Source organism: Poecilia latipinna, unplaced genomic scaffold (genome assembly GCF_001443285.1).
Source record: "Poecilia latipinna isolate Pla-1442-1.1 unplaced genomic scaffold, P_latipinna-1.0 Scaffold1148, whole genome shotgun sequence".
Taxonomy (NCBI): Eukaryota; Metazoa; Chordata; class Actinopteri; order Cyprinodontiformes; family Poeciliidae; genus Poecilia; species Poecilia latipinna.
Window position 1 is genome coordinate 107297 of NW_015113764.1, and position 26240 is coordinate 133536.

At 37.6% G+C, this 26240-nt stretch overlaps 3 protein-coding genes across 4 annotated transcripts in view; 1 reads left to right on the forward strand and 2 right to left on the reverse strand.

The window, feature by feature from the left end:
• fsip1 (fibrous sheath interacting protein 1) overlaps window positions 1-14367 on the reverse strand; it is a 31527-nt gene extending 17160 nt beyond the window's left edge. The window contains 9 exon segments of the mRNA XM_015052951.1: window positions 7415-7576; window positions 11287-11409; window positions 11636-11674; window positions 11676-11776; window positions 12164-12253; window positions 13178-13256; window positions 13380-13549; window positions 13981-14035; window positions 14113-14367. Coding sequence (XP_014908437.1) covers window positions 7415-7576; window positions 11287-11409; window positions 11636-11674; window positions 11676-11776; window positions 12164-12253; window positions 13178-13256; window positions 13380-13549; window positions 13981-14035; window positions 14113-14352 — 1059 coding nt within the window. The 5' untranslated portion in view covers window positions 14353-14367.
• A 35-nt stretch (window positions 14368-14402) lies between these two features.
• LOC106960035 (sushi domain-containing protein 4-like) lies at window positions 14403-21581 on the forward strand. 2 transcript variants are annotated; one of them, XM_015052949.1, is made up of 11 exons: window positions 14404-14617; window positions 15120-15261; window positions 16514-16705; window positions 16903-17094; window positions 18223-18414; window positions 18509-18703; window positions 18816-19007; window positions 19157-19351; window positions 19433-19565; window positions 19644-20029; window positions 20513-21581. In XM_015052949.1, the coding sequence occupies exons 2-11, from the start codon at window positions 15144-15146 to the stop codon at window positions 20536-20538; spliced, it is 1821 nt and encodes a 606-aa protein (XP_014908435.1). In that variant the 5' UTR covers window positions 14404-14617; window positions 15120-15143; the 3' UTR covers window positions 20539-21581. The 2 variants fall into 2 exon arrangements, with proteins under 2 accessions (XP_014908436.1, XP_014908435.1); XM_015052950.1 differs by lacking the exon at window positions 16903-17094 and having other exon boundaries at window positions 14403-14617.
• Window positions 21582-22539: 958 nt separating this feature from the next.
• Window positions 22540-26240, reverse strand: part of LOC106960037 (sodium/bile acid cotransporter-like) — a 14113-nt gene continuing 10412 nt past the window's right edge. Inside the window, exons 3-7 of the mRNA XM_015052952.1 lie at window positions 25094-25528; window positions 24808-25012; window positions 23952-24130; window positions 23463-23662; window positions 22540-23333 (exon numbers count right to left, since the gene is read on the reverse strand). Of these exons, the coding sequence (XP_014908438.1) occupies window positions 23281-23333; window positions 23463-23662; window positions 23952-24130; window positions 24808-25012; window positions 25094-25485 (1029 nt within the window). The 5' untranslated portion in view covers window positions 25486-25528 and the 3' untranslated portion in view covers window positions 22540-23280. The remainder of the gene's footprint in view (window positions 23334-23462; window positions 23663-23951; window positions 24131-24807; window positions 25013-25093; window positions 25529-26240) is intronic.

Consider the following 26240-nt stretch of genomic DNA (forward strand, 5'->3'; position numbering starts at 1 on the left):
TAAGTATGGGTGTTTATTGACAACAGCTGGCTATGTGACCAAATTATCCACAGTGGACTTCCATAATGAGTGGAACACTCAAAAAGCATACATGACAAAGCAAAACCTCTGAACCGCTTGACACAACTGTGGCTGAGGATACAACCAGTGGGAGAGGCGTTTATAAGAAAACAATAAAGTGAATCACACTGGAATTACAGGGTGTGAAAGGGTGTGGAGGTCATGATTTTAGACTGTATGAAAAATAGTAAGTGTGCCATATGACAACCCTGACACCTTAACATTGTGACAATATCCAGACATTTGAGGTTATAGCACATGTGCCTATAAAAATCCTTCTGTCTCAGAAATGTAACTATTATATGCAATTAAGTTAAGCTGATCATGATCACATATAACACAATTTGGTTTGATAGCAATCACATAATCATACATTAAATATGCAGTATGATTGTAATATGATACCAATAAATTATGACAACACAAAAGTGATGCGATAGGATAGACAATGACTGTAAGACGAGCTACAATATAGTATGGTACAATGAAATACAGATACAAAAGATACATGATATGATTAGAACAAAAGATGCAACGCCCTTAGTTTACAAATAAGAAAATCAATTAAGTACTGTGAAGTGCAGCAAAACACATATCAAAACTACTTGCATAAAAATTGCACATAGCAAAGTAAACACATTCCTTTATTTGCAAAGTGATCTAATAGAATGATAAACAATTTAATAGCAAAAAGGCTAAAATTCAACTAGATCATTTTTGTTTTTGTGTATCTTTTGAAAATACACCTGCATTTTTGTAGTAAAAAGAAACATTATATTTATGAATGCAAATAAACAGTCTGCTGGTAAGGTAAAAACTCCAATGCAAACTTAAAATCCCTCTCTTTCATCAGTACTATATTGTCATGCTAACTTATTCTAATTATAATGATGACATTAAGGATACTGAGTATTTTTTTCCCCTCTGGAGTCATTTGACAGGCATTAATTAGTGCACCACCACTTAGAAAGCTGCTATAATGTTCCAACAACATTTCACACAATATGCAGCTTTTGCTTATTTCTATAAGACTCTCTGGCTGCACATGTGTCTACAAAAATCCTTCAGTAACTGAGCATCATGCTTAGATGAAGATCTATGCACAGGGATTTCTGTTTTCTGAGGTTTTATGCGAACCTTAGATGTGTTGCGACTTTTTTACACTTATATGCTGTTCAGTATATTTTGCATGATAAGTGACTGATTTACAATTATATGTTAAGCATAATTTACATGTTGATTATTATTAATTGTATTGAACATGATTGTATATAGTTACAAAGGTGAAGTGGAATATATTTAAGTGTGAGACATGATTTATTTGAATAGAGGAAGTATTTTATTTTGAAGAATGCTTAACAAGATCTGGTTCTGTTTTGTCGCCATCTTGCTTTTGTTGATTTTTGGTTGCTAGGTTACAAACAGCTGTTGCCGTTATCAGCTCTCGCCATTTTTCTCTTCAATAAAAGCTGAACAGAAAGGTTCAGTAAAAGACATACGAGCCTCTGTCTTGTTTGAAGAAGCTTTACTCCGAAACAAGTTGGCCTCTTCTCTGGATTTATATGGCGCTGACATGTTCTACTTGTGGTTCCAATTAATCATGTGTGAGTAAAACTTACAGAAAGTCATTCTCCTGCTTTGTAAACTAACCACTTTACTTTGAATGTCGTAATCATTAATAACTACTGCTATAAAGACGTGGGGGGCTGAGCTCACATCCTTCACACTCAGTCTCCCAAGAACATTTTTGAGAGTGCGAAAAATAAGGCTTGTAACATCATAACAGGTTTCAGTTCTAGTCTCAGTTATGTTCTCTAGTATCCGGCAGCACAAAAAATAAAATAAAATAAAATCAGCAGCAGGTTCTAAGGCAGCACTTGGAATAAATCCTGTCAGTGTTCCCAACACACCTCACAGATACTTACTGGAGTTAAGATCTAGAGAATTTAAAGGCCATGTCAACACCATCAACCTCTCTGTACTGTAGCAGGGATTATCCTGACGTGGAAGACTGCTGAGATCATAGACCATCACCCTGCATGAACGCATGTACATGGGTGCCACCATTGACCAAGTAAGTAATTCAAGAATTCAACGTTTTGCAACTTTGCTGGTGGTGATATCAAAACATTTTTTGTTAAACCTCTTTTAACGAAGGTTTTTCTCTTCTATTTTCAAAAATATGAATCTTACATGAACTTGTTGATCTAAATTGACCTCATCAATAAGCACGAAATGTGCAAAGTATCAGATACTTTGGAAGGGATGCAAACTTCAGGGATTTAATGGTTAAAATAACTGATCAGCAAATACACCTCACTGCTAAAAGCCATTCTTAATATTTTGTGCAAAGATTTTATTTTATTTTATTTTTTTGGGGGGGGGGTCAGACCCCATTCGTTTTTCACAAGTGTCCTTTTTGTTCAGATTAAACCAAAGACCCCTGAACAATGCTGTTTTAGCGATATTATTGAATTGCTTACCCTCTTTAAATTACCATTGTCAACATTACATTTGCCTAGTATTACACAAATAAGATGACTGACAATGTACAATGATCCTTGTACATTGAAGTTTGTGTCAGTATTGTGCCTAAAATATAAAATCCCCTGATGGGTGGTTGTACTGTACCAAAGTAATCAGTGCAAAGTTAAATCCTTTTTCAGAGTTTTATCACAACTCAGAGGATAAAACTATTCATGTTTACATTTGTCTTGTATATTTAGCATGAATTTTAATCCAACTTTCAGCACAGCAGGGTAAAGTTTTTCCTTGTGCTTAATTACATGACTGGACCTAATAAGATTTGAGTTCTTAAATAATTCACTGACCACGCCGTGTTGGCCAAAAGGGAGTTTTCTGCACGAAATTCTGCTCTTTCACTTAACAGTTGCCGTTGTTAAAAATCAGGAGTGCACATCAACAACCACACAGTATGACTAACTGACCTCACAGCCTTACAGCAAAGTATATACTCAGTAAGTGTATGGCAAAACACAGCTGCAGTAACCATGCAAATACAAATATGGTCAAACCCCTTCTGATCTGGTGAGCTGCAATCAAAAATAGTGACAGTGACTTAAAACCATAACAACATGTTTTGTTTTTTTTTATTATTACTGCTGCTTCTCGTCTTTAAAAACAATAAAGCAGCCATAAAAAAAAACATATGTATTTGTAATCTGAGAAACACACAAGTTTGGGCACACAAATTTAGACACCCATGTCACCAACTTCAGAAAACTCGTGACACAATCCTGCGGATGATGGGTGGTGCTGACATTACCACACAGTGGTACAGTAAGTGGGGAGTACTGTATTTTAAGGCTTTATGTAAACAGATGTTTTTAATGACAGAAGGGCTTGATTCATTTGGAGACAGTGAATGGAGAGAATAAAAGAATACAAGAAAGTGCTGACAAAAGCACAAAGGGAACAGTGTCAAAGAAAACCAAATTGTTTTTTGGTACACTTTCTAATTTGCTTAATTCACCTTTGTGATATGTTACATTACGAAGATGAATGTTTATATTAGTTTGCTACCAATACATTGCTTTGCAAAAGTATTCATACAATTAAACCCTTTTCGCATTTTGTCATGTTAAAACCACAAATTTCAAGGGATTTTCTTGGGATTTAATGTGATCGAACGACACAAAGTAGCACATTACTGAAGTGGAAAGGACGTATAGCTTAACATTAATGGGCAGTTGTGTCAATATTTTTTAGAACTATAGCTGTAGCAGTGATTACTCTAACAACTTTGCACACATAGCCTGAAAACTTTGCCTATGCTTATTTTGCAAAAGAGCTCACACTGTCAGACTGGATGGAGAGCAGCAATGAATGGCAACCTGTATGGTCACTGTTTCTTAATTGGATGCAAGTGTGGACTTCGACTGGGTCATATGAGAACATATCAGTATGCTTTAATTTAAGGAAGTGTTCTCTGAACTTTTTGTAACGTGGGTCTAAATCCCCAAGTTAAAGGTACTTAAAAAGTCTCACTTGTTTCCTCTCAAAACAAAAGGCAAACAATTTCCCCGTTGTGATTTGCATTCGTTTTGTGTTTTTGGCCTACAGTTTCTTTTCTTTTTTTCTTTATGCTCAAGAACAAAATCTACTAGGTACAGTTCCCTCTTCTAAAATGGCCTGTCAGATTAGATCATGTGCCATTTTTCCAGTTTTAGATTATAAAATAAACAATTCTCAAAATGTTCAAAGCTTTAGAAAATGTTTTACAACTAAACCCTGCTTCACAGCTTTATTCCTGATCTGTCTACCACATCCCCTGGCCTCTATGATGCTCTTTAACATTTAGGCCTTCTCACAATGGGTGGATTTGTTCAGAAATTAAACACAGATGGACTATTTACTAACTGGGCTAGTTTCAAAGTTAGATCCTTGTACATTGAAGTTTGTGTCAGTATTGTGACAAATATGAAACGGTTCAACAGGTAAGTACTTTTCCATGGTATGACTGGCTGTGGGCTACATGTCTCATGCTAAAATACCCAAATAAAAAACAGAAATCCTCTTTTTCTGGATCTGTTACTCCTTTACCTCCACCATCTCTGTAATTATAATCTGATGGGGGGCTGACTCTGCTTTGTGGCAACATGCATGCCGGTGCCAGCATTTTTATTATTTTTTTTTTACTTTATCCAGTCTCACAAAATATAAAAAAGGACTTAGAAACTCTGCAATCAATTTGAAACATAGATGAATTTGGAAAACAGAAATTTACAGTGGTTTAATATCAGTGAGAAACAACAACAAAAAAAAAAAAACTGAAATATTACACTCCTTTATATTTATTGCAGTGTGCAATGAGCAGGAAAACATGACGTTTTCTAAACGTCATATTGTCTAAAAGACTCCATTTAGAAATTCTAACTATTACCGAGAAGAAAGGTACTGCAAAACCAAAGCATATTTCTTTTTATGTGCTCTTTAAAGATTTACGAGTACTGACCTGAAACAAATCATTGGCTCTGCAAAAAATTTACAGGGTGGTTGACTTTTCTTTTTTGTTGCCCCAGCAGGTGTGGCACTCACCAACTCAAATTCAGATACTACATTTTATTCTTATTCCAAAAGCTTGGGTGTTAATAACTTCCAGTAATGCCTCAGAAAAAGTACTCTGCACTAGTCTTTTAAGCTTTAACGAAGAGCAGATGACAGATGGGTGAGACTTTAGAGTTTCCAAGAACTTATTTGGCTTGTGAAGACAACTAAAAGTTGGAAATAGAGGGGGGAAAAAAGTTCAACAACTCACATTATGAATTTATTGCTAATTTTGTTTGTATTATCAAACAGGTTACTGTTCATCCATTGAGTTGTCTATTGTTTTGTGGCACAATGCCCGACGCAGTCAGGTTGCTAGTCCACCACAGACACAAACACACACATACCTAAGGTCAAGTTAGAGAGATCAGTTAACTTGTTTTGGACTGTGGGAGGAAGCCAGAGCACCAGAGAGAACTAATGGATGCACAGGGAGAACATGCAGACTCCATGCAGGAAGACCTCATGCTGGGATTCAAAGCCAGGACCTTCTTGCTGGCAGTGCTGCCAACTACCAGCCCTCAATTAGGATTTATTATTTCTCATTTTACAATCATACTTACAAATTTTACATAGATAAAAATGTGAATCACTTGTTTATTTAGGAGTTTGGGGCACTTTAACTGAAAAAAAAAAAGCTCAAAAGAAAATACCCAAATTCACATCCTGACAGTAAAATAATCAGAACAGTCATAACTTTTTTCCTCCAGACGGTGTTTTTGTGAAACAGCTCCAAGAGGAGCAATATTTGGTGACAAGTTTTGCAAATCAAGTGCATAGAATCAAACTTTGGATGTTGTGGGAAAATGTCCTGAGACAGAGTTTATTACTAACATTAAACTCAAACACAGAACAACAGCTTGGAAACTTCAGCGTTACGAATATACATTTTAAACTTACTCTTGGATGCAAAAGAGATTACAGAGCATAACTATGACCCAAGGCACAATTCATAAAAAAATGAATATAAATTCTTAGCTTTGGTTTGTTTATCCAGGTCTGTTATTAAAGGGAACAGAAATGGAAAAAGACAACATTTCCTCATAGCATATATTTGGGTGCCTTTTGTGACAAACTCAAATACCCAGTATGAAAAACAACCTCGTCACTTTCTTTGATCACTTTAATTGAAAATATGTCACTCAGGGACCTTTTGAGTGGCTGAGTGGCACCATGTTGCCATAGTGGTTATTACTGCCACTCCACAACAAGAAGACCTCCAGTTTGAAACCCTTGCTACGTGACAGCTTTGTTTGGCTAGTTTTCTTTTTGCCACTCCAGTTCACTCCAAGAATCCAAAAGTGTGCATTTTAGGTCAAATGTGATTCTAAATTGATAGAGTATGTTTCTGAATAGATTTGCAGCTGAAAGTAATGTTGTTTTTTTTGTCTTGCAGTTTATGCATTTCACGGCTAAATAGACTTGTGGTACACTGTGTTTGGTGTTTTATATCCCACCAATAAAATTGGACATATTATTAAAGTTTGTTGAGCTTTTCTAAGTCAAAGTATATGGCTGAGAACTCCTTATGAAGATACTGATTTTGAGCATTTAATTTTATTGACCAACATTTAAATGTCAGAACAATCTATTTTTAATTGGTAAATTTACAAATAAAAAAAATAAAAAAGAAGAAAAAAACATTTCTTAACAGACTATAAATGCTTAAAGAAAGCACTGAGGAACAAACCCACAGTGAAGTCCCAGGTTAATGCAGCCAGTATGTAATGGATGTTTATCTTTTCTCAGAAGACAAAGCTTGGACCTGAGAATCATGTCACACATTAAATGAGTTTATTCTTTTTGAAAGTTCAACAAACTGTGGAAATTGAAAACTGTTGTGACGCTACCAGCTTTTTGCAATTCAAGCCTACACCAATGAATTTCTCCACTAAAGGAACATCATAAATACAGGTTGTGAAACACTATAGGCCGTGACGATGTCTTTCTACAGCTAGGACAGGGGATTCGCTCAGAGCTGATGGAGCAATCCAACTGAGAAGCAGTTGCGAGGCATGAAAATTGATGATGACATGCTTTCTATTCAATCTGACTGAGATTGAGCCATTTTACAAAGAGTTACTACAAATCCTTACATCTTCAAAGCTGGAGAAATGCCCCAAAGGAACTCTAGTTTGGTTTGACTCTGATTCACGACGTTGAATACAAATACATAAAGTCCACCAAAAAATTTTTTTTAAAACATTATAGTTGTCAGTTCTAACATGACAAAAGTTAAAGGGATGTGAATACTTTTGCAAAGCTCTGAATATTTAGGATGATTTACCTGGAACACGCTTAGGTCTGTGTTCGAGCTCTGCAGGGAGTGGAGTTCTTCAGCAGGAAGGAGGAGGCAAATTTTAGCATCAAGCTCCATCAGATGCTCCAGATCAGAAAGCTCTGGGGTGTAACCCTGGCCTGCAGAGACTGACGTAGCCCACACAGCCTCCTGGAAAACAGTCGTCAGCTAAGTAAGTCATGGTCCATGGGGTATAAGTCTGCTTTGCTCTGTAGCAACCTAAACAGTGCACTGATAAACATTATCTAGCAATATTATTACAGTGATGTCAGAATCAGGGAAGAGGTGCCGTCTGACTTCAGCTCTCCATTTCTGAATGGGTTCTGTGTTAATAAGAGACAAACGGCACTCGCTGTGTGACTCAGTGACACTCCTATTGGATTCTGTGGGAACCAGTGCATGGATGTTGAACTCGGCACATTACAGTGGTGAGATAGGACCCATTAAGAATATTAACATGCCAAAACAGTTCATTACTCTAAACAGAGAACAGCTGTAACCTCTGAGTGCTGGGAGGAAAACTGGCAGAAGGAAGCAGCAAACATAGTAGCTCATTAGGAAGTTGAAGTCCATCCCAAATACAAAATGGTAGAGCCAAGCTGGTTTTTATGACAAAGGCAGGCAGGTTTTTGAACCATGGCAGAGGTTTACCTGTATAAGCCAGAATATTTCTGAGGCCTTCTTGTTCACATGTGCGTTCTGCAATGATGGAATTTCAGTTTTTCAAAAAAAAAAAAAAGAAAAAACATAGAAACATATGCATACTAAACACAGAATGAGGTGAATCCTGCTCACAAATATGTTGCGTCACGACATGTGTATCTGACGGTAAACTCAAATGCAGAGAGGCAGAGGTAGCCGTTAGCTGTTTTAATGAAATAAATTACACAAAACTTACAAAAATAACCACAGTGAGATGGAGCAGAACAAATACCATAAATCCATGAAAATAATAACAGGGACAACAACAGGAGAGGCCAGCAGGGAGTGTGAGCAAGAGAAAGGTTTAAATACCGTGAGGGTGAACGCTGGAACAACAGACCTGAGCTGACGAGCTAACAGGTTGCAGGTGTGAGGGAGAGAGCAGAAGGCAGGGTGAACAGAGAGAGAGAAAATGGCACCGGGGGCAAGGGAGAGTAGCCAGGGACTAGGAAATTAATAAAAAAAATTCAGACAAGAAATAAACATAACTAGAAAAACTAAGGTCTGAACAAAAGAAAAATGGAAACAAGACCGATCTAATCAAAGAAAGAGACTAAGAGACAGGATAATCAAACTAGAATGACATCATCAAAACAACCCAAGATTCTAACAATGAGCAACTGGAGGAGCAGCTCATCATGCTCTCACTCATCCCCATTTTGACTTTGGTTGTTTTTGACTTTCAAAAATGATTCAATATACCCAGTTTTTATAGTTACACATACACTTTCTACCCTCATATCTGGATTACTTTAAATTTAAAAACTGAGGGACTTTTTACTTTACGTGCTACATGGATGACAGCAAACTCCAAACAGGGTTTCTTCTGGCTCTCTGGCAATAACTGCTTTCTTCTTCCCACTCAGATCTGTGGCGCACACAACTAAGATTCAACAGTTTATCCCACCTAAGCTGTGGAGCTTCCCCAGACCTAGTACAGACCTGGATGCTTCTCTGATTAAAGAACTCCATGTTAGCCTGTTAGCTTAAGTGGACTGCCATCTTGGTAGGTAGCTTTGCAGCTGTTTCATACTATTTTATGGAAGCTACCTGAAGCTTTATCTTTGACCTATGTGCTGTTTTGCTTGATCTCCATGATGTTTTTCTTGTAACAAACGCCCAAGGCCTTTATTGAACAGCTGCATTTATTCAAAGATTAAACTACACACAGGTGGAGTCTATCTTTACCAAGTGTTAAATGGTTAACACGTGATGCTTTCAGGGGTGTCAAATTAAAGTGGAAATAACATGTATGTTCCACTCCTTTTTGCTATATTCAGCTTTGTAGCTGCAAAAAGTAATATTTTAGACTCACCCTGATGCACATAAGCCTCTGTAAGGTTCAGCTTAAGCTGTGTGTTTGCGTGTAGCGTCACAATTAGCCTCTACACTAATCTTTCCATCATATTTTCTTGAAAAACATAAATAGTAGTTGGGATTTGAGACTGAGCTAAGATAATAAGGGTTTTCACTGGAAAGTTATAAATATTGTTTATACTGCATAGCTGATGCATTTTTAAGATAAATCTGTAAGAATTTAAGCACCTTTTTAACTTTTTTCCCACAACATCTGAGGAATTAGGCAAGGAATGTTTGTGCTTGTGTATGTAAGCCCCAAATGCCTACAAGTCTTCAGTAAGTACCGGCTCCTAATGACGTGACTGTAACACGTCTACACTGCAGCACAGAGGTGACCCGTGTGAGAATTCAAGTGTCTGAGGTAAACACTGAGCAGCACGTTTTGATAAATGTGCACCAAGGGATTCTGCCAAGAGCTGGGTGACATCCACCACCAAAGTCCTGGTGACATAAATAATATCCTCGCTCTGTCGTGGCCATTCATACAAGCATGCCTTACAATAACAGGAAACAGGAAGGCTTCCTCCAGCTAATAAAAAAGTCCAGAGCATCTGCACTCCGGTCTGTTTGGTGTCTGCCACCGTAATCACTGCAGTATTGTTCTAAAGTCAAGGCAAACATCATAAACAGTTAGACATTCAAATACCCTAAAAACCCTGGCAGGCTGTTCTGTTGATGCAGATCTGCCTGGGTTGATTAAAACAGAACCGCATGTTAAGAGGTAAGTGTGGTTTTTGCCTGACGTTTAAGCAGGCATCAGCCCATCAGAATTTGAACTGATTTCATAGCAGCTCAAGAGTTAATTAAGGCAAATAAATGTGAAAATGAAAACATGTGAAGCTAGGACTCTGAATGAATCATTGGACTGCTCCAAGTAGCAATGTCTCAGCTTAATCCTCAAAGGAGAAACAAAAGGTCTTCTTCTCCTAGCTTCTATGCTCTGTCCCCACACCCGTAATGCGAGAACAGCTGTATGTCTCTCTGAAAGATCCATTCTTCTGAGTTTTTGCAGAAAAACAGGAGGGGGGAATAGCTGTGAATCTAGGATTATAAAATTAATTCACAACATGCAGCATTCCAAGCAAACCACATGTGGCATTTGACATCTGGTTCATAATTTGAAATACTTTGAGTCAGAAGCTTCAGCTTAGAGCAGAGGTCTGCAACCTGCAGCTCTGGCGCTGCAAGTGGCTCTTTGAATCTTCCACAACGGCTCTTAACGACTTTAGCTAAAAATGCTAAAGGACCAAGTACATAGATATTTCTTTTTAGTTTTTTTAATGGAATAACTGCATTCGGTTTCCATAACAGCATGGCCCAAAGTACAGATAAAATGTTTTAGATCATTTTTTCCTGTCATCAGGTTGGAAACTATGTGATCTTTGTTTTACATCATTATCCACAAATATCAACATCCCAAGGAAGAAAATGTATCCATCCTATTTCTGGTAAAGTTTTATGTTTTTCTTTATTTTAAAACCCCCCAAAATATAAGTGGTACTTTCAAATTTACAGCAAATTACTGCTGTAGATCTCATGTAACATTAGTCACAGTCTCAAGTTATTTGAAGGTTCAACCAGTTTTTTCCCTGGACTGCCCTACATTAACCTCAATTTACCCTTCAACTCTTAACTATATACATAATATACATAATGTAAATGCAGTAAATATTAGTTTTACTTGATTTTAATAATAGAGTTTGATGTGGCGCTTCCCCTTAAGGATTCTACATAGATGGTAGAATAGAAAGTCTCAGCCTACAGCATATGTTGTCTGTTATGGCCAAATGCTAGCCTACCTCACTGTCTGTGCCGCTGGTCCTGGCTCTGTCCTCTTCCTCTTCGTTTTTTTCTTGAAAGAGTTCAGCCAGACGCTCTTTCTCTGCACGGGTCAAGCGCACTCGACCCACATCACTTGCCAGCTATTGTGTTACACAACATAATGGGGAAAAAGATGGAAAATCAACATTTGCATAACATTTTTTATGCAATCAATGATGATATGTAGGCCTGAGTCTGTATATCTAAAGGAAAACACATTTTTCCAACTGGAAAAATCAACAGCTGAAAAACTTAACTCAAAGACATGAGATAATAGTGCAATTTTTTTTTTTTTTTTTTTTTTACGCAACATGAGTTTAATCATACCTCGATGTTCCTCTGGACAAAGTCCTTCTGTTTGTTTTTTTGTTTTGGAAGTTTTGCTGTTGCTCTCCACAAACCGGAGGCCCTCATTATTTGCACTGCTTTCTCCAAATGATGAAGTCAAGCTGCAAGGCGGCATCTCAGCTGTCGAGTAAGGCACGTCTTATTTCAGCGCAGAAACGTTTAAGAATGCATCTTTATGTTTAAATATTCACTAATGAAACTTATGCTAACATTCCAGATCAGTCCATTTTATACTCCTCTGTAGCTTCTGTCTAAAAAGTTTTTTTTTTGTTTTTTTTATCTCATTCTCTTGGGTTTTAATACCATAAAAATTCATAAGATTTTTATTAGGAAATTGTTGAAGAGTGACTAAAGTTTTGCAAAGATCTTTGGAAAAAAGAAAAAAATAATAATGTCACATTAATGGAGAAAACTTACTATTACAGGCTTCGTGAGCTTTTAGCGCCATCCAGTGCACAAATTTGTTAACACAGCTGCAAGTAACGTTCTAAAGCAGCACAAGCTCACCTTGCTGCAGGCCCTGGTCGTCCCCATCATGCTCACAGTCCGGAACCTGGGTCTCAAACAGAGGTGCGTAATGGTCCTCCTCTTTTGTACCTTTGTGATAATAAAACCATATTAGTGTGAATGGCAGACAGGCCTTCATTGCCTCTCATGAGTAATCATACTCCCTGAACTTTTTCACATATTGTCATAACACAACCACAAACTTTAGAGTATTTAATTGGGACTTTATGCAGTAAACCAACACAAATTACTGCATAACTGAAACATGGAGGGAAAACTGATGTTTTCTTTTTACATATAAAATTCAAAAGTTTTTAGTTTTTTGTTAATCCGTCATCTTCACCATGATAAAAATCTTGTATTTTATATGCTCAAAATAAATAAAGATTTCATTTCATTTCCATAGAAAAGATGACTTGTTTACAGATTGTCACAAGGCATGTGGGAAATGTGTTGAATAAGCTGATCTGTTCAGATCAGACCATAAATGGCTAACACTGAACATACTGGTTGTCATGATTTGGAAACGCTGATCTTCTGCAGGGAGAGAAGAGCTGGTTAGAGTTCATTAGAAGCTAAAGATTTAGACATGCTGTATGAAAATTTGTTAAACGATGCAAAAGATCCAAGTTTGGGCCAGATGTTCACATTTCAACAGGAAAACATCCCTAAACATACAGAAGCAGCTACAATGGAACGGTTTACAGAAACTATTACTATTAATGTAGTAGAATGGTTCAGTCAAAGTTCAAACATAGGTCCGAGTGAGAATCTGTGAAAAGACTTCTAAACTGATGTTCATCAATTCTCTTCATTTAATCTTAATGATGTTAAAATGTCATGTAAAGAAAAGTAAGCAAAGAATATACATAATTTTTCTACATACTTCAGACAAAATCCACTACGTTGACATAAAGTCCCAATGATTTTAATAATGAAACAGAATATGAAAATGTTTAAGGCATATCAACACTTAAGCCAGTCATGTTCTTAATCGGTGTTGGATTTACACACAAGTGTGGGCTTCCAAAGCCAAAAACAGCTTCGTGTTCAAAGCTTCATGAGCACATTCAGAGTATCTGTCGGGTTTTCTCTGTAAGAAAAAAAAAAAAAAAAGAACAGAGCAGATCCTCATACATTATGCAGCATAAAGGTTACTCATTTGATTAAAAAGACTATTTTCACCTGGCTACATAAGCATTGATGTCATATCTACCTGGAGCTCTTGCCACATTTTTGCTTGGAGTTCTTTTCTTTGACACTGAATTTCTTTTTCCTTGAAGATTTCTGCTGACAGAATTTCATCAAGTCGTCTCATTTCCTCAAAAGCTCTCTGTAGCTTTGAATCCTCATTTTCATCTCCTGTAACCTCAGCAAAAAACTGATCTGAAAGAAGCATTTCTTCTGTTGTATGCATAATGGAGCAATAGCTTAATTTTAATCAAGTGCTGAGTTCAATTTGCAAGTTGTGCATTCATATGTTTCTGTCAGTTTTACTTTCAAACAAACAGAAACATCTAATTGTTATTCTGAATTGTTGTTTCTTAATTTCAGATTTATTTTCTGACTAAATGAATGAATAATTTGAGATGATCTAATTCTGATGGATGGATTTATTTCAAGTTTGTTTTTTTACGTTGTGTGTTCCTTTCAGAATTGCATTACTGAAAGGATGTGCGTGTCTGCGTGTGTCTGTATAACTGAATGCAAATGTTGCCATCTATTAATTATGTTAAAATTACGCTAGTAGAAATCATCTTTTAATTTTATTTATTCACAATTCTAACTTTGAAACCACTACTTGAATGAACATTTACCTTTACCAGGTCCTCTGCCTCTATTAGGGTGTTCCATTTCCCCACTGCCATTCTGCTTTTATAGAAAATAGTTAAGCTATAAAATATACCTTTATTGTATTTAAAGCCAAGACGAAAGAGTTGTTTATCTACCTGGAAGTCAGCAGAATCGTTGCTCAAAACAAGCAGCTCAAATGGCGCAGCGGGACAAAATCTGTTATCAGTTTGCTCGGTCGATGCAGGTCGGGAAATATCATCTAAACTACCCTTAATGATTTCCATTGCGTTATGTACTGATTCGCTAACTATAAATATGGAGTAAAGTAACTGCAACAAGCCGTTGTCAACAGTTTCTTCCCCTTGTATACGGTCGGTAACTACGGACGCAAACATTCCCCGGATGTTGTTTCTCAGACACAGCTGATGCTGAAGCGAAGCAGCCAGCAGTTAGCTAGCGCAGCGGCTTCAGCTAGGAAGGTAGCCAGCGGTTAGCCCAGTACCGCTGCGCTGCTCACATTACAAACAGACGGGTTTATACATAGCCTAACGGGTATCTACCAAAATAGATACAATTCCCTCAGCGTCGCTGAGACATTGCTATTAAATGTCTGAATCGTGAGGTTGTGACGGAGGAGGTTCGGAGGCCGTGTTTTTTGTGGTAAGTAAATGATGATCCAGCTGAATCTGCGCTTAGAGGAAACAAGCTAAGAACGATAATATTGATTCACTTAGCTAACCATAGCTATCAAAGTCATGCAGCATATTCAGTTTCTAGAGTCAGACTTATGTTAGAAACACTCAATATGCTAACAGTGTCATTATATGTTTTTAAGCTGCTGAAATAGGTGGAGCCTTTGAGTCACAAATATGTTATATGATAAGCATTTGGTTTTCAAAGCCCCCTTTTCAGAACATGACCAAAAATTAAGGGAGTTAGTCTTGTGTGTTTAACGGTACTGGATGAAATATCTCTCTCTGTAATTGCGCTCAGTTATATCACCGCTACAATCACACCCATTTTACTGGCAGCTTTCCAAGCTCTGCAATGTACCTGCACCAAGCAGGTGTCTGCATATGATGGCAGTGGAAGATGGTCTATTTTATTGTTAAGTATCTGTTATAACACATGCGCAACTGTATTGTTCTCGCCTTGGTGTTAGGTTGAGTTGATTCTGAAGGGGAAGATGTGCAATGGAATTTCAGAGTCAATTTCAAATGCCTTTTGGGCCCACACCTCAGCCACCGCGCGGTCCTTTGTGTTGCTGCTGGTACTGACTCTAGCGTCCACTGGGCAAGGTTCAGGTAAGACAGCTCATGTTTGCACATTAGAGTAAAGCAGAGGTTTATTCATTTGTGCATTTAACATGTAATCCCTAATTTGTTTGGCTTAATGTTTGTCTAGTACTCAGTAGTTTTTTTTTGTTTGTTTGTTGTTGTTTTTTTCAGATCCATACCAGTATGTATTGTTAACACTATTAATTATATTACTGCATGACTTCTAATGAACTATATAATTAGTTTAATTATGATTGAATTTTAAATGTGGTCAAATACATGCATTGTTTATGTTGAATAGAAACTACATGATAAAATGTACATTTTGTAAATATTTGTCTTATTTCAACACTGAAACATTTTGTCAGTGAAAAATAAATAGCAGCGTTTAAATTGTACGTTTTAGTCACAAAATTATTGACATGACACAATAATAATAACAACAACAGACAAGAGGTAACTCCATTATGACATAAATAAAAAACATATTTGTCTGCTAATCTGCTGCTTTGTTCAGTTGTGCACTTGTGATAATATTTGAACTCTACTGTTCAAATGCTTATGTTTTGTTGTTAATTATTACTCATAATTGTCTGTCTAGTTTTATGTGCCTTGACATTTTGATTATAAAAAATCCCTGAGTAGAGCTGTACTATTAATCTTGTTTTATGACAACAAATCTAATCTAATAATTTGTGACAGCTGAAGGTTTAAAGTCAAAGTGATTGTCTCTTTATTTTTCCTTTTTCTCCTATAGAAATGCACACTACTGGGTTGTTTGTATCACATCCAGTAACTAATAAAAATGTGTCCCTTGTGCCATTTTGCATTTTTATTATTTTGTTTTACTAGTAATTTGTGTTTTTGACCAAATACATCTAAAGAACACGTCTAAATACTTTTCAATACAACCAATCCAGTAGTCACTTGATTAGTAAAAAAAAAAGTCCACCTGTGTCTAATTTAATGTGAGTATAAATTCAGCTATTCTGTAAAGTCCTCAGAGATTTCTTAGAGAACATTAGTAAACAAACAGCATGATGAAGATGAAGGAACAACAGCAGACAGCTCAGTTAGAAAGTTGTGAAGAGTATATTGGAGGTTCGAATGTGTCAACAAAACCTTTAGGTGCAGCTTTAACTAGCTTGAATCAAGTTTGTTCTATTTTTCTGTGTTACTGTTTTGTGTTCCAGACAAGTCTCAACGCTTGGAACGTAATTGTTGTTTTAATTCCGCAGTTTCTCAGAAGTCCCTTTCTCTCCACTCCTTTCTTTCCCAGGATGTGTGAGGCCTTACATGGTCCAGAACAGCTGGGTAAACCTCACAGAGACCAACAGAGGCTTGTTCCCAGTGGGCACAGTGCTGCAGTACAACTGTGACCCTGGTTACTTGCCAGATGGACCCAGCATCCTTACCTGCACCACATCAGGCCGGTGGTCCTCAGAACCTCCTCAGTGTATACGAAGTGGTGGTAAGGCACTCGAAGCGACCTTTCTCTATCAACCAGACTGCCATCTAATTCTCATAACTTCATTTTCTACATTATCAAGTTTTAATTCTCCTACTCTCGAGTTTCTAAAACTGCAGATTTTTTGACCAGTTTGCCAACATATAAGCAACTTTTAAAGCTGGGCTGCTGATTTGTATGTTGTGCTTCTCCCTCATCAGCATGCCTACCCCTCTCCAAACCTGAGAATGGGGGCTACACCTGCCATCCATCCCCATGTCGATTGTTTTCGCATGGCACTATAATAGAGTTCATCTGTAATGAGGGCTTTGCTCTCAGTGGAGATTATCCCTACCTGACGTGTCAGGATGGACAGTGGGACGGACCAATGCAGATCAGTTGTGTAAGCAAAGGTTGGTCAATATATTACAGTTTTTAATCTGTCGGTCCTAAATGCACACCTGTCACTAAACTAATAAATGTTTAAAATTTGTTCAAAATTTAATAGCAGACAGGCAATCCCTGGTTTTAGTAAAACTTTGATCTAGATTTGGGTGATTCTGAATTCTCCTAGAGAACTGTAACATAGCAAGATATAAACCAGCATTCAGATACTTTCTCCATCCTTCATACATTTAAGAGTCATTATTTACAGAAGCTCCCAAAAGTGTTTCAATTAATGTTAAAATGCTCAGTTTTTCCCATAAAATGATGAGACCATAATAACTTAAAAACATAAAAATTTCACATGAAATATTACTTCTTAAGTGCTTTGAGACAACATGTGGTATAAATGTGCACTTTATATGCAAGCTGAATTAAATTGAATCTTTTAAAATTCATCATATAACAAACTGCTTAGAGTGACTGCTCAAAAATGAATTGTTGAAAATATTTCACTTTTTTTCAGATGGTAAAGTATAAATATTGACATTTCAAGACTGGCCAATTTTCCAAAATAACGGAAAAGATAGAAGAAGAAGCTGATCGGGAAGTTTCCCAAGAGACCAACATTTCAAATACTGATTGTGTTCTGCATGTGACGACAATCTGCTGTATTCTCCATATGCCTGGACTAGCCAGTAGGGATGGAAGACATAAGATATTTATCTCAAAGAAATTATTGGTGCTTGTCTAAAATCTCCTTATCCTTTGTTGTATTCCGTTTAGCTTCCTCTTTATCTGCTGGAAGTATAGCTCTCTCTCACTATCTCGCAGCCTGAATAAACAAGATGTGTTTCTTGAAATGTCTTAGAAAATAAACTGAACAATAGCTAATTGAATCTTCTTTTGGGCAATGGCAGTTTCCTCACTGAAACAAGATGCCAATGCAACATGGTAGCAATGTGTGTTCACTGATTGGGAAAAGATTGTTTTTGACTTCCAGCTAACTGGTCAGTGGTCAGAACCATTCAATCTGACAGTTTTTCAGTCAATAGTAGATTATTTTTTGGTACTTTTATAATCCTTTACTGTTTAAAACAATGAACAAAAGACCAATTAACAATTTGATTTTTTTTCCCATATCACATTTACTTAAGGTTGCATTAGACCCTCTGTAGTGCAACACGGTTCAACTAATCTGACGGACACCAACAGGAGCTTGTTTCCAGTGGGCACAGTGCTGCAGTACAGCTGTGATCCAGGTTACCTGCTGATCGGACGCAGCATCCTCACCTGCACTTCGATCGGAGACTGGTCTTCTAATCTTCCTCGCTGCATACGCAACGACGGTACACATGGGACGCCTTACTGAGCGTACTAGAAGTGTTTACTGGTTGTAGGTTTCGAAGATGTTCTTTTTTTTTTTTTTTTTTTCATTGGCAGTTTGCCAGCCTCCGTACCAGCCAGAAAACGGAGGCTACACCTGCCACCCATCCCCATGCAGACGGTTCTCTCACGGCACTGTCGTGGAGTATTTCTGTGATGAAGGTTACATCCTAAAGGGAGACTACAAATTCAGAACCTGTCGCTATGAAAAATGGGACAACATATCGCCAGTCACTTGCGTTATTAAACAAGGTGGATGAACTGCTATACAAATATACGAAGAAGTTGCGTAACTAAAGAACTCAGTAAAAGAAGTGCATTTGTCACTAATACTTTTTGTTTATTATCGTGTCTCTTTTTTAAGGCTGCGTAAGACCCTCGATGGTCGAACATGCTTTAACCAACCTAACTGACATGAACAGTAGCTTGTTCCCTGTGGGGTCAGTGCTGCAGTATAGCTGTGAATTTGGTTACCTGTTGGATGGAGCCAGCATCCTCACCTGTACCACACCCGGACACTGGTCCTCAGAACCTCCTCGCTGCATACGAAGTGACGGTAAAGATTACTCCTCCTTGAACTCCACATTTTGCCCAGAGTATCAACTTCATTGCTATTCCTTCCTATTTTTGATAATGCTGTCGGACTGCTCTTTACCTGGTGTGTTACATAAAAGACATATGCTTCTTTTATATTTTCCCACACAGTGTGTGATTCTCCATATCAGCCAGAGAACGGAGGCTACACATGCCACCCGTCCCCGTGCCGAAGACTTTCTCACGGCACTGTGATCGAATACTTCTGCGAAGAAGGTTATGTTCTGAAAGGAGACTATAAATATCTTACCTGCCAGTACGGCCAGTGGGACAACCAGATGAAGATAAGCTGTGTCATGGAGCAAGGTAAAGAATGTGACACATATAACTCCAATATGCTCATTTTTGCAGCACGATAATTATGTTGATTGATTCTTTGCCCCAAAGACCACATTCCAACTTTGCCTTTGGGAATGCCAGCCTTGTCCATAGTTGCTTCCACAGCAAGTTCAGTGGCTTTGATCCTGCTGCTGGTGGTGCTGTTTGTACTTTTGCAGCCTAAACTCAAGTCCTTTCATCGGTGAGTCGTTCCTCCGAATATTATCTTGAATCTGCTCTTTGTAAAAACAAATGAAAAAATTGTAAGTTTTTTCCAAAGACGTGACCATGGGGTGTCAGGGCAGCCTGTCTCCATCATGGTGGAAGGGGTCCAGGTGACTCTTCCCTCCTACGAGGAGGCTGTGAGCAGCAGTGGAGCTTCCACACTCAGCCCGGAGTCCAGAGTCCAGATAGTGTTGTCTGAGGGTCAGCATGCCTCAGCACTAGAGGCCGGCCCGTCGAGGCCATCTTCCCTCAAACAGCAGCAGTCCGAGATGCCTGTCGTTCACCCTGTGCGGCAGTCCTCCTCTTCCTCACCGTTGTCTTCCGGTTGGATTCTGGAGCACGCAGGTGCAACAGGTGGCACCGCCGCAGCACGTAGAAGGGCGTCTGCAGGCAGTGACCAACAGAGCCTGTCGCTAGACTCTGAGATGGATTACTCTGATGGTAAAACATTATGTCACACAAACATTTTTCTCCATATTTGACATCGAGTTAGATGAAACTGTAGCCTTTCAAAACCTGTTTTGATTACCTAAATTATTTTCTATTTGATTTCAAGCCTGACCATCATGTGGGAGTGTTTTGTTGCTGTATTGACTGCTGCACTTAACAAATTACACAGCATCATGAGGAAATAGCATTATATAAAAAAATATTGAGGCAACATGTGAAAACATCAACCAGGAAATAACTTTGGCAATCCTAACTGGCCTAAACCAGGACAAGTTTTAGGCCAGTTTTCAGACACCAAACATTTTAAAGTTGACATGCTTTTTTTTTTATTCAGTGTAAATTAACTTCATGATTTAACTTTACGTAATATGAGTTTCACCTTTTGAATTGAATCGTTTATATTAGCTTCCCAGTGATATTCTAATTTATTCATATACTCCTAGACGCAGTTAACTAATTTTTGTTTTTTCATAGATATGCCATTACTGAAGGAGGCCTGAAGCATTCAGAAGAGACAAGTCACCAGTACCGACCTTTACTGATTAACAGACTTTTATCAGCAGAGATGACGCCGGTTAATGAGTGAAGCGCTCATTCACTCTGAACATGGTTCGTCTGACCATCCCAAAGGAATACAGATGAGGAAATCACATGTACATATGCTTAAATTAGGCATTCCAACAGTGTGTACGTTTGTCTACTTTCTGAAAATGCAGAAAAAAATGAAAGGAGGAGGCAGGTTGGAGCGAACAAACGTGTCTTAAAAATGACGCTTTGCAGTTTATTGAGCAAATCTGTAAACTCATTTTGTAAAAACAAAAATCTGACTTGTTTACTATTTACATAAATCACACGTCACTTAAGAAACACATTTGCTAAGATGCATGAACCCACGTTACTATTGAAGTAGTAAGAGCTTATAGTGTTTTCTTCTAACATTTGGACGCTTTAGTCAACAGTTACACATCAATATGTAGGATCGTACTACATCCATCCTATTTCTCCTTCTGGTTTTCCCTCTTCATGCTCATATTCTTTCCCTTATAAGGCCTTAGCTTTCCACTTCTATGCACAGGTATCTATAGTATGTGAAATAAGGAGTTTTAAAAGTGAATGTCAGTAAAATGCCCTCACTGCTTAGTGATTGATTATCTGTGGCATTGTGAAACACCTCACCTGAAGATATTGTCTTTTGTTAATTTATTGAGGCTGCTGGGAAACCCCTGCTTCAAGCCTAAAACGTGTTTGTAATTTATTTGTGCCGAGAAAGCTGTTGATCAGCTGTTGTGATGCCTCTGCAGCTCGTGTAGTCTCTCAAAGGTAGTTTGTAGTTCATTTTCCTTTGGCTGCCGTGACGTCAGATGTGACGTGAAGTGTTTGGGCAGATCCGTCCGTCAGAAAAAGCAAGATAGCAAAAAGAACAAATGTACAGATCAGTGTAATTTCAGTGTTTGCTTTATTTGATCTTCCACTGAGTTTACTTTTAGATTAAAGGGTGTATGTTTTTGTTACAGCTGCATTCTAATTATGTAAAAAAAAAAAAGGTCTGATTATTATGTATATATCATGTAAATTTGATTAAATATTATTTGATGTGTTCAAGCTGCTTTTTATCATGTTTTATTGTTGTTTTCACATCACTTGTCTTATTATGGTGAAATGTTTCCATACATTTCTCAATGGCATGAATGTCGTATTCATTTTAGGTCTTTATAGATATGTTTGAATTCTTGTTTTTTGTTTGTTTGTTTGTTTGTTTGTTTGTTTGTTTGTTTTATTCCAGGCAGAATGTTTTTACTAGAAACAACATTACTGAATTTTGACACAAGAAAGTAATATAGTCAAAAGCAAGAAAATAGTGTTTGGTTGATTGCTAGAAACTACAAATTGAAGTGGAACGTCCTGACCTCAATCTTACTGCATGCTATTCATACCAATCTGATCTCGTCGACCCTTTTTCAACAAATTGTGGTCAAAGAATGAGATTCCACCACCAGCTGTGTGACCCAGCTGGTGATCAGCACCAGGAGGTGCCTGGTTGTTGTGGTTGTGTAAGAGCCACCCACTCCTGAGCCCCCTTTTTACTAAATGAATGAATTGTTGAATTTCATCTTGTTTCTTCAAACTTCAATCATCCAATCTATTGACGAAACGAGTTACTTGCAAAATATGGCGTTTGGGATTGGCAGAGAAGATTTGGCATTCATTCATTGGCTCCACCTACAAACCACAAATACATTTTTCATACAAGGTCAAAAAATAGGCTCTCTGGCAGTATAAGATTTATTGCAAAGAATTGTTGCTCAAAATAAATTATCTACCAAAATCACATTTCTTTATCAAGTATAAATATGCCTGCTCTTTTGGTAGATTTTAGTGAATTCATTTTGGCAAAAGACTCTTGTGCTGCTGTACTGAATAGCCTTTGGTATGGCAAATCATGAGGTCATCATCTCTAGACAGGAACTAGTAGAGTCTAAGTATAGGTCTAAAAAGTTTTCCTAAGTTTCAGATATAAAGTTTTGCATTAGCATAAAAAAAATTAACTCCTCTCTTTTTAACTTTCTATGTAAGGCTCCATTCATGGACTTCTTCTTTTTTTCTTTGTACCTGTTATTTTCTGGAAGCAGAACATTTCCTTTTTTTTGCAGAGGTTTATTTGCCACCAAAAGTGTATTGCTGACTCAGTTCACATAATAATTTGACGGCACAGAAGTTTCTGAATTTTAATGAAAGCACGTCTGAGGTTATGCTGAATTATGCCAGAGGCTTGCTGATAGCTACAAAAAGCATGTATACAGAACATTACCAAATTATGTCAAGATTTTTGAAGATTGGTCATCTGGGAGAGCAGAAGAGTTTGAAAGAAAATGGTTTTTGCACACAGAAAGATTTCAGACACATTAGCAGTCAGTGTTAGTTAGTTTTATGAATAGCCCAGCATTCCTCTCTCATAGTTAGAAAAATGTTTTGCAAAAATACAATGAAATGGAATAATCTTTTTTCAGGATAATAAAGCTTATTAAAATGAACAACCTGGTAGTGTTTCTCAAACAAAATTGTTGTTTCTAAAGTTTAAAAAAAAATCAACATTTGTGGAACTACAAAAATCATTTTGGCTGTGACAGCAGGTATTTTTGACTGCCAAGGCTTTGGCAGACTTTCAGTCAATGTCACAGGTTTGAATAATGGCACACCTTTTTAGGTAATTTTTTCCAAGAGTGCATTGGTCTCTTTGTAGATCATTGTTTCACCTCTTCTTCTTTGGCATCAACATTTTCCCATTTGTATGGATCTGAATAAGAAAAAAACATGTGTTTTGATTTGCTTCAAGTGATTATAAGTTGCAGCAGATTGCCATATTGGTCATTTGACCCTGTTCTTTCAGCCTTGCTTGCATAAGGCTGGCTGTTCCAAAACTTACCCCCCTGTGGTGCCGTGACTCTTTGGTAACATCTGAAGCACAGTGCCAGAAGGAGGGCCTCTGCACACTGGAATGTGATGTACAACAAGGGGAATAAAAACAAGGGTCCGATGGACTGTGGAGAAAAGGCCACCTTAAGAATGGTGGTGCACAGCTGGATGTTTTGAAACCCTGTCTCCATGGAGATGGTTCTGCTGCATCTAAGAAAAAGGGGTGGAGTAATTTGTTAGAAGCTCAATGCTTCAATGCATTGTGCTTAAGGTGTATCAGTTCAATTATTGTAGAAAGTGATGAGGTGGAATTTAGTAATAAGGAATCAGTTTCATATTTAAGTTCTAAAGCAAGCTTGTCTCCTCTTCTACCTACAGAACAAATAGCGTTTGATACTGCAGAGCTATTTGAGCTGAAGATTTATTTATTTTTGTGTGAAACCAAGCCACAACCTGCCTGTTTACTGAATGAACTGATGAGTAACATGTCTTAACCTACTGTGGGCTGAGTCTGCAAATGACCGACATGACATATCCCATTATAAAACCAATCAGAGGCATCAGTGCAGCCACAGCGAGGACGTCTGGCATGAGGATCATCCATATTACATCCTTCACAGCGAGGCCAGAAAGGACAGACACTATGATGCTGGATATTATCAGGATGCTGAGACCAACCTGTCAAATAAGCAATTCCACATGTGTCAGTCATTTCACTAAAGAATTGAAATGTCAATTATAATATACTAACACTTAGTAAGTCTTCCTGTGGAAACTGAAACTTCAGTGATTGTCTTCAGTCTTGACGCAGATCTTTTGCAGTCAGTACCGGGTTTTTGACCTGCTGCCTCCTCCATGAGTTGAATTTTTAGCTTTAAACAAATCTTTGTAATAGCAGCTTTGTTCAATTATTTTAACTGTTTCCTGAGTAATTTGTTCATAGCATGTACCTTAACAAATTATAGATACAAGTGGACTGTTTATAGAGCCCTTTAGCTTATGTACACAACTGCACATCAGATTGATCAATGTAGCGTGACAGGTGGGAACTCCAACACTAACAAACATTTGGCTTGCACTGTTCTGTTTTGGCAGTCTGAGCATCAACCTCAGTTCATCATTGAGTGCAAGAATGAGTTCCCCCACTCTGCTTTTCCAACATGTCATCAGTGTTAGATAAGAGGTCATTGTGTGGCTAAACATACAGAAAGCTGTTCTTAGATGAAAAATCAAATCTCATGGATTCCATGTCCTTGGCCCCAAAATGTTTAATTGTCATTTCAGGTAACTGGCAGAAATCATCCTTAAGCTGCAAATAGGATTCATACAAAAGAAGTCTTTGTTTGATTACTTACTTTTGTTACAGTTGCAGAGTAGTTTGGTTTGTAGTGGTTGATGAAAATGCCAATGGCACAAGGCAACAAGGTAAACACGAGAGCAGTGATGATGCCGACATAAGGAACAGCATCTTTCAGACCAGTAAAGCCTTGGCTGAAGATGTACAGCAGCAGAGGCATGAGAACCAGGGCGGCAATGCTGGAGCAAGTTGTCATGACGATACTGCAAGAATTTCAAATAGGTGAAATAGGAGCAGTTTTTCTTACAACTGTGTAAAAAAGTGTCTAAGTTGTCTAGGTTTACCTGAGATTCATGTCACCTTTAACTGAGAGAGAAAAAATGTTTGATAAGCTTCCTCCTGGACAGCAGCCACAGATGAGCACAGTTACCGTCTTAATCGGATCCATCCGGAGGATTTTGGTCAAAGAGAAAGCAGTCAGGGGCATTACGCAGAACTGGGCCAGCAAAGCAATGGCTACCCCTTTTGGCTTGAGAAGATGGGCCTTAATTTTGGAGATCTCCATCGTGCAGCCGAGGGAAATCATGGTGATGAAGAGGATGATCACGGTCAAAATATTAATGGCTGTGTTCATGGGTTTGGGGATGATCAGGATGCCCATGCTGCCATTCCCGAGGATGATACTATTGTTGTAAATGGCAGCAATTCCCACATAACCGGTGGTCTGATTCATCATGGCAGTTCTTCCAATACTAGTTTTATTGCTTTGTGGTTTGCACCTGCCACGCAAATTAAATAAAAAAAGAGTACTTTTTGTTACTAAATTATTTATTTCTAAGACAGAAAACACAATGTAAGACCAAAGATGCATCTATCCATTGAATTTGAACCTCCTGCAGGCAACTTCTGTCAACATTAAGGCTGCTTATGCGTCTTTTTTGAAAGTCTGAAACAAATGAGCACAAAACTCTCATTAGTTTTTAAGTGACGCTTAAAAATAACTCAACGTGTAACTACCTATGAATTTTTAAATAGCAAATTGTGTGAATAATTTGGAAGAAAAAAATTGTTTGTGTGAGTTGTCTTACCCTCTGAACTCTATTTCCTGTTTTCATGTTAGATTCACAAACCTACTGTATTTTTTAACTGAAATCAAACAAAAAGGACACATAATTTTTGACTAATAATAACCTGAAAAGGACTATAAGCACATTCTCATTAAATTTCTTCCCAACTTTATCCCTACCATGTCTGCCATGTTATTTATTATGCCTTTAAAACAGTAAAATTTGTTCTCACAAGGGATTTCTTCCCACTCTGTTCCATTTCTTTAGAAACGTCACTCAGTAGCACACACAGAGAAAAATCTTTTCAAATTTTTCTTTGATGCGTCAAGTGTCCATTATAGACACAGTTACAGGTCTTTCTCAAAAAATTAGCATATTGTGATAAATTCATTATTTTCCATAATGTGATGATAAAAATTAAACT